This window comes from Gallinula chloropus (genome assembly GCF_964237585.1).
Source record: "Gallinula chloropus genome assembly, chromosome: 21".
NCBI lineage: Eukaryota > Metazoa > Chordata > Aves > Gruiformes > Rallidae > Gallinula > Gallinula chloropus.
In genome coordinates, this window is record NC_140106.1 from 5,348,557 (window position 1) to 5,356,704 (window position 8,148).

The following is an 8,148-nucleotide window of genomic DNA, read 5'->3' on the forward strand; positions in this document are numbered from 1 at the left end:
GGTCGCTGCCGCCGCCGGCGCGGCCGCCTCGGGCTACCAGGCAGCTACCCAGCGCCGCCATGACACCCCGAGGCAGCACCACTCGCGCCCTGCGCGTTCCCGCCTTCTCCAGCGGCTCCTGGGTCCCGCCTGCCGCGCAGGCGCAGAATGCGGGAGCCGTCCCGGGGCTGCTCCGTTCCTCCCCGCGCAGAGGCGGCGGCCGCTCTCGGCCGGTCCTGAGGCGCCGCCGCGGGCGCCGGCCCCGCTCCGGCCTCAATCCGCTCCGGGTCGGCCCCATGAAGAAGAAGAAGCGGCGGCGGCGGCGGAGCGGCGGCGATGGGCTCGCTGAGCAGCCGGATGCTGAGGCGGCGGGTTGGCCTCCCGCGCGGCGAGGGGGCTGGCGGCGGGCGGAGCGGCAAGAGGAAGCGCGCTGGGGCCGAGGGGCCCGGGGACAGCGACAGCGACGGGGAGGCCGATCGGGAGGAGCGGCTCCTGGAGACCCCCCGCAGGTGCGGCCTGCGCCGCGCTCGGCCCCGGGGACGCGGCGGTTCCGCCTCTGCGAGGCCCCTGCAGGCCTCGGCTGTGGCTGCCTCAGGGTGCTGGGGAGGGGCTGCGGTGCTGACGGTGGTCGCGGAGGCCCCTGGGCTGGCGAAGCGAAGGGCCGGGGGAGGGGGGGGGGGAGGTGCGGCTTCTGGGGATATCGGAGCAGCCAGCCCGGTGTTCAGGGGCCTGTAATGCGGGAAGGAGGTGGGGGGAGCTGGAGGGAAGAGGGTTGTGCTGGAGCTTGGCCGTGGGGCTGGGGCTTGTTTGCTTTGGGAAGGTCCCAGCAGGAAAGGAAAGGCGGGAAGGGAGGTGGCAGGGCCGGGGCTGGGGGGTGTCAGGCCCTTCTGGGGAGGGAACCCCCCCCCCTTGTTCACTCCTTGATGTCTGGGGCTGCTTCTGGAAGGGAAACAATGGGAGGACTGTACCTCTGTTTGCCTCTTGGTGTAGGAAAAAGTTGAAAAGCACTTCCAAGTATATCTATCAGACTCTGTTTTTGAACGGGGAGAACAGTGATATCAAAATTTGTGCTCTGGGAGAGGAGTGGAACCTGCATAAGATCTACTTGTGTCAGGTAAGAGGCTTTTCTTACTCGTGTAAAACAATATCTGGTCAGTGTGAAGTGTCAGACCGAGCCCAGAGGGTGGTGTTCAGTGGAGCAGAGTCTGACTGGAGGCCTGTTACTACTAGTGGTGTTCCCCAGGGCTTGGTGTTGGGTCCAGTCCTGTTTAATATCTTCATTGACAACCTTGATGAGGGAACAGCATCCACCCTCAGCAAGTACCTGATGATACAGAGCTGGGAGGAGTGGCTGACACGCAGGACAGAGAGACCTGGACCAGCTGGAGAGCTGGGCAGGGAGAAACCAGATGAAGTTCAACAAAAGCAAGTGCAGAGTCTGGCACCTGGGAAGGAACAACCATTTGTATCAGTACAGGCTGGGGGTGACCTGCTGGAGAAGAGCTCAGTGGAGAAGGACCTGTGGGTCCTGGTGGGTGACAGGGTGGCCATGAGCCAGCAGTGTGCCCTGGGGGCTGAGAGAGACAAGGGGATCCTGGGGGCATCAGGAGGAGTGTGGCCAGCAGGTCACAGGAGGGGATCCTCCCCCTCTGCTCTGCTCTGCTCAGGCCCCACCTGGAGTGTTGTGTCCAGTTCTGGGCTCCTTGATACAAAAAGGACAGGGATCTCCTGTGTCAGAACCTGAATTGCATCTTCCTCTGGTGTGGTCTGGAAAAGCTGCTGAGTGTCCTGCTCTCAGGGGGGTGGCTGGTGGGAGTGGACAGCAGGATTCTCTGAGCTTCCAGGCACCGTGGAGTGAAGAAGCCTTTAGACAGCAAAAAGAAGGTGGCTTTGGAGCCTTTGCTGCTGCAATGCTCCCACGCCAGAGCAGCTCCCAGGAGAAGCCCCAGGGTTCAGGACAAGCGTTCCCCATGCCGGTGGTGGCCGGCCTCTCTGCAGTGCCTCAGGACCTGCCTGCCCCAGGAGACACAGCAGTGGCATTTAAGAGAGCTGCTCCTGGCTGTGCTGGCCGCCCCAGTGCTGGGCAGAGCCAGCCATGATGCCCAGTAAAAGGTCCATGAGGCGAGAGGCAGGATGGGGAAGCCTCAGTCTCCCTCCCCTCAGGAGCACTGGCATGCTGGGGTGGTGATTTGGTGGTTTCCTCAATGCTGGTGACAGCGGTGATTTTCTGAAGTGGTTTAGCCGCTGGCATTTGCCACCCTGGGCAAGGAGCTTGCCATGGGATGGGCAAGCAGGGATGCTGTTCCTCCTCCATGCAGATGATGTCAAAGTTGAGCTACTTCAGGAGGGGCCATTGGGCGTTGCCATGGTGTTTGACAGAGTGGTGATGTCACAGAGCCCTGCCATGGTATATAGTGCAGTGCAGTGAGGACCAGCACAGTATTGCTAGCAGCAGCAGCAGCAGCAGCAGCAGCAGCAGCAGCAGCAGTAGCAGCAGCGGCGTTAGCATTACAAGCATTATTCAGGCAGGAAGGGCCATGGGTCCCTCCTGCCTCCTTGTCCTTCTGTTGGTGGCCCTGCAACCCCAGGGGGTTGGGGCTGCTCGACGTCCACCTTTGAAATTAGGTATGTGGCAGGTGAGGGCTGCAGCCAGCCCTGGCAGCAGAACCCACTGCCCCTCTGGGTGACAGTGGGGCTGAGCTCGTGGTGGGGCAGGTCTGGGAGAGCCGTGGGGCTGTGCCAGGCTGGGTGAACAGTGGGGCTGGGTGGGCCGTGGTCAGCTCCGCAGGCAGGAGGTGGCAGACACCCCATGGGGTGGCACAGGGTTCGTGGCTGCTGCCACGGGCATTTTCCAGGCTGCCCGGGCTGGAGCGGCACTGCAGGGGCCAGGAATAGCAGCTCACTGGGAAGGAAGGAGATCACAAGGTCTAACGGCAACATGCTTGATTACAGATGTGCCTGCAGCCGATGGGCTCCCCAGCTCCCAGCCGGATCCAGGCCTGGAGCCTCAGGGCAATCCCGCCGGTACGTCACGCCAATGCGCCAGCGTTTAGGTTTTCGTGTGTCGCTCCGGGGAATTCACTGTGTTGTCTTGGCGTGTTCTCAGACACGCAGAAGAGCAGAGGGGGAATGGCTGAGGCTCAGGGATGTGCCCCAACGCTCACAAAGCCATCTCTCCCAGGCTTTCTGGGGCCTGCTGCAAAGCCAGCGGGCTTGTTGGGGCTGAGGTGAGAGTGGGTGTGGGCTGCAGGGAGTCCGTTCTGCCGACAGCTCTGTGCATGGTTGGCTCCGGGCAGCCAGGAACTGTCCGCACAACGCTGCTGTGTGGAAGGCAGAGACGAGCGCAGGGAGCAATCCCGCGTTTGGCCGGCACTCACTGCCGTTCCCATCTGAAGCCGTGGACGGCAAGATGTCATGGGAGCTTCTCTGGTCGCTTTGTTTACAGGCATGGAGGGAGGCGACGGGCGTCCAGCTTCCCAGCTGCCTTCCAGGACTGCACTGCAGGGAGGTGCCATGGGTACGTGGTGGCTTTTCACTTGCTTTGAGAGCTGCCAGCTCAAAGCCCCAGTGGGAGCGAGGCGTCTGTGGCAGGTGGGAGAATCCAGACCTGCCTCGTGTGTGCCGTGTCCTTCCTGATCCCTGTCCAGGTTCTGCTGTTCGGTTATCAGGGGGTATATCACAGTGTATGAGGGAAACTCCTCATGACTCTTTGGTTGCAGATGTGGGTACAGGGAGAGCTTTCCCAACCCCCAGTCCGGATCCTGCCCTGGAGCTCACCTGGCGTCGCAGGGGTGAGTGAGGAATCCGTCTCGACTGACGTCACAGCCTGAGCGCTCGCTGTCAGGATTTCAGTCGGGAGAAATGTCACTTTAAATGTTCCTTCAGGTCGTCGAAGACCATGGCCCAGAGCTGAAAGGGGCAAATCTCCCCAGCAGACATCAGAAGTCCTAAAGGCAATGGTGAGGGACTTGATGAAAGCAGCACAAGGTGGGTCTCCATCACTCTTAACCAGCTGGGGTTTCAGATGCACGTACGGACAAGCTGTGGCCTACACAGCAGGGGCAGGAAGGCAGGCAAACAAAAGATGGCATGCAATCTCCTAGTGTGTCAGCGGGTCAGGATTTGCTGCTCACTGGTAAACGGGAAAGTGTCTGGCACCTAAATGCTCCTCCATGAATGACACGGTGTGACGTGACCAGCAGATAAAAGCCCAGGCTTTGCTCCTAAGTGCTATCCATGTCCTTGGAGAAGTATTGCCTCCTGAAGAGACCACGCTCCTCAGGAGGAACAGGTGCATCTCATTCAACTGTCTCACTTTCTTTCTAAAGAGATCGACAGTGGGGCTGTGGGCAAGGAGGTGGTTCCGGAAGGACACAGACATCCAGTGCCATTCTCTGCAGACAACAAGACCACAAGCCAGTCAGACGTCGTGCCAGGTAATTGCTGTGCTTTGGTCGTTCAGTGTCACAAATGAAAGCCCTGTGTGTGTGCCGGCTCTTCCCCCGGTGTCGCTGCTGCTCATGGCTTCATCAGCCAGCCTGTGAGTGCAGGGAGCCTGTTCCAAAAGGAGCCAGGAGCATCCCAGAGCTTGCCGGGAGGAGTCCTGGGCACAAGAGAAGCGAGCGGCTCCCTCCCGTGCACTCAGGCCCAAAGGGATGCCCTGCCAGAGCGGGCACGGCTCAGAGGGCACCTGCCCCGTCCCCCTGCACCCTCTGTGCCGGAGCCATGCTGAGGCTTTACTTTCTCTGACCCTTGGCAGTGCTGCCCAAGCCCGGGGAAGCCTGGCGTGCCGGCAGAGATGAACGTTTTCCATTGAATCCAGGTACTGGGCTGCTTGCAGGGGCCATAAGGGGAAGCAAGTCCTAAAACGGGGGCGTTCAAGCTGTGCCTATGCCATGGAAAAGGCAAAGCGGGAGAGGGCGGTTCCGGTGCCTTCCCAAGGGGGCCTGACTGCATCCCCTGGGGGTGCGGGCGCTGGGCTGGTCAGGGGGAGCTGGGGGTGGCACTCCCAGGCCCAGGGATGGTCTCTGTCTGTCTCGCTCAATGAGACAATGGGTCAAACAGCTGCCCTCCCCCACGTGCTCCCCATGTGTCCTGAGCACTTCTCTTTGGGGGTACCACTTAGCCCAAAGGGTCAGACCGAGCCCCCAGGCAGCAGCACGTACCTGCCTCAGGCAGGGAAGGTGGGTGAGCCCAAAAGAAACTCAACTCGCTGAGACGGGGGAACAAAGCCAGGGCACTGGGAAAAGTGGATTAAAGCCATCCCAGAGCTTGCCGGGAGGAGTCCTGGGCACAAGAGAGGCGAGCGGCTCCCTCCCGTTCACTCAGGCCCAAAGGGATGCCCTGCCAGAGCGGGCACGGCTCAGAGGGAACCTGCCCCGTCCCCCTGCACCCTCTGTGCCGGAGCCACGCTGAGGCTTTACCTTTCTCTGACCCTTGGCAGTGCTGCCCAAGCCCGGGGAAGCCTGGAGTGGCCGAAGAGATGAACGTTTCCCACTGAATCCAGGTACTGGGCTGTCTTGCAGGGGCCATAAGGGGAAGCAAGTCCTAAGAAAGGAGCGTTCAAGTGGTGTGGCTTAAGGAACTTAAGCGTATAGGAAACCTGAGAGGAGAAGGGGAGGCTTGCAGCGTTTCCTCTGCTGCTTCTGAAACCGAGAGGACATGGCAGCCCCAGGATGTTCACTGCTTCAGAGAGGCTAGAAACGTCAGAAAGAACATTTCCTGGATACCTGGGAGATTATCTGTGGTGTACAGGACATGCTCACGTCCAGAATTATTCCTCCAGGTGTGGAAGGAAGAAGTGCACGTGGAATGAGTGCAGGAAATATACAGATATACTGTATAGAAGGCGCTGCGGCCATCCTGGGCTCCATCCTGTTTGGGATGCTGTTGTGTTGGGCCATCTCTCTATGGAGGACGAGGAGAAAGTGAGTTGATGGGGAGCAGGTGGGGGGCGGGTGGTCTCCAAACCTCTGTGTGCCTTGGCTGCTATTAGCCATGAAGCACTTAGAGGTCGGGCAGAGAAAGAGAGGAGCCAGGCTGTCCCAGCTGCACCCCAACTCCCCTTCGTCTCTGCGAGGGGACGAGCCAGCGGCAGGTGAGCAGAGCCCCAGATGAGCCAGAGTGTGCTGAGAACCCCGTTTTCTGCACAGAGCCCTGTGTGCCCACAGCCCACCCTGTACCCCCAACACCGCAGCTGGGACACGTCCTCAGAATCCTCCTGTCTCCACAGGCGCAAGGCTGGCCAGTCCAAAGCCAGCAGCTACACCTCGCTGCTCGACAGCCAGACAATGGAAGCCGGCACCGCTGAGAGCTGGAACCAACATCAGAGCAGGACCCCCTCACCACATCCACATTCACCCTGGCCTGAATGGACATCCAGCACAGCCAGCCATGTGTTTCAAGACCAGCCCAACACCTACCAGCCCTCCAATGAATAGAATCCACCCCCCACCCCGAATAAACGTGTAGAGAGAAATACAGATCAGAGCACAACTGTCTGGGTCGTGACAGCAGAAAACCCAGGAGTTCCCTGGGCCAAACTGCACCTTGGGGCACGCAGGGCTAAGGATGCTCACAGGGTCACCAGGCAGGCAGATGGGCATGGGACCCCCTCATCATGACACAGGTGCTAGAAACCAGGCTTTGGGCCCTGTAAATGGGGGGAACATGTTGCTTCCTCGATGGCCACAAGGCATCATAGAATCACAGAATCCTTCTGCTGTCTTTGCAGCAGGGACCTGTCACATCATCAAGTCCCACCATCCAGCTGGCCTGCCAAAGCCATCGCAGAACCATGTCCCTAAGCACTGCTTCTCCATGTATTTTAAATACCCCCAGGGCTGGTGACTCGACCACCTCCCGGGGCAGCCCCTTCCAAAGCCTGAAAACCCTCTATTGGATGAAATTCTTTCTCACATCCAAGCTAAACCTCCCCTGGCACAACTGAGGCCATCTCATCTTGTCCTATTGCTTCTCACTAGGGAGACGAGCTCATCCGCCCCCCCCCCCCTCTCTACATTCTCCCTTCTGGGAGTTTTAAAGAGCCATTAGGTCTCCCCTGAGCCTCCTCCTCTTCTCCAGACTAAACAGCCCGGCTTCCCTCAGACGCCCCTCACAACATTTGTCTTCCAGTCCCCTCAGCAGCCTCTTGCCCCTCCTTGCCCAAATGAAGCTTTGGTCCAGAACTGTAACTGGAAAGTCAGCCTGGCAGCCCTGGAACACCAGGGGCACAACCCTCTCCAATAACCCTTGAAAAGCTGCCCAGCCCCAATGCCCATCCAATGCAGCCAGAGACATTTTGCAGGACTGGCCCAGCACCATCCAGCCCTGAGATGAAGGGAGACCACCCCCAATCCCACCGCCCCATCCTCCCGCAAGGGCCTGTGGCAGCCCAAACAGGGGACAGGTTTGGGGTGTGACAACAGACTCCTGACCAACAGCTGCAGGCTTCAACATTTATTTCCATATAACAGCTCAGCAATAAATGCAGATCAGAGCTCAGCTGTCTGGATCATGACGGCAGCAAACCCAGGAGATCCCCAGGTCTGGGCCAAACAGCATCTTGGGGCACGCAGGGACATGAACGCCCACAGTGTCAGCAGTCAGGACCCTGGGCATGGGATCGGCCTCCTAAAGAGGGATGCTGTTTGGTCCACAAAAAGGTGTTTTTGGAAACTCAAGATGCAGTTGAGACTGTAGAAATGATGTCCTGGGCAATCAAAGTGACATTGTGGAGCTAGAAAATGTGGATTGGGACACCAAGAAGGCCTCTCTGGAGTTTGAAAATGACACTTTGCCACTGAAACAGAGCCTTTAGACAGCAAAAAGAAGGTGGCTTTGGAGCCTTTGCTGCTGCAATGCTCCCACGCCAGAGCAGCTCCCAGGAGAAGCCCCAGGGTTCAGGACAAGCGTTCCCCATGCCGGTGGTGGCCGGCCTCTCTGCAGTGCCTCAGGACCTGCCTGCCCCAGGAGACACAGCAGTGGCATTTAAGAGAGCTGCTCCTGGCTGTGCTGGCCGCCCCAGTGCTGGGCAGAGCCAGCCATGATGCCCAGTAAAAGGTCCATGAGGCGAGAGGCAGGATGGGGAAGCCTCAGTCTCCCTCCCCTCAGGAGCACTGGCATGCTGGGGTGGTGATTTGGTGGTTTCCTCAATGACTGTGACCATGG

At 59.5% G+C, this 8,148-nt stretch overlaps 1 protein-coding gene and 1 long non-coding RNA gene across 2 annotated transcripts; both read left to right on the forward strand.

Moving 5' to 3' along the window:
* Positions 1-222: 222 nt before the first annotated feature.
* Positions 223-5,479, forward strand: LOC311199757 (uncharacterized protein; the record flags this gene model as incomplete). The annotated part of the gene is made up of 6 exons (XM_084273888.1): positions 223-488; positions 970-1,093; positions 2,932-3,003; positions 3,699-3,770; positions 4,308-4,415; positions 5,423-5,479. Exons 1-6 carry the CDS (start codon positions 316-318, stop codon positions 5,477-5,479), a joined length of 606 nt encoding a protein of 201 aa, XP_084130014.1. The 5' UTR covers positions 223-315.
* A 24-nt stretch (positions 5,480-5,503) lies between these two features.
* On the forward strand, positions 5,504-6,461 carry LOC311199872. Its single transcript, XR_014617787.1, has 2 exons — positions 5,504-5,906; positions 6,212-6,461. It is a non-coding gene; the product is annotated as an uncharacterized lncRNA (long non-coding RNA).
* Positions 6,462-8,148: the final 1,687 nt, after the last annotated feature.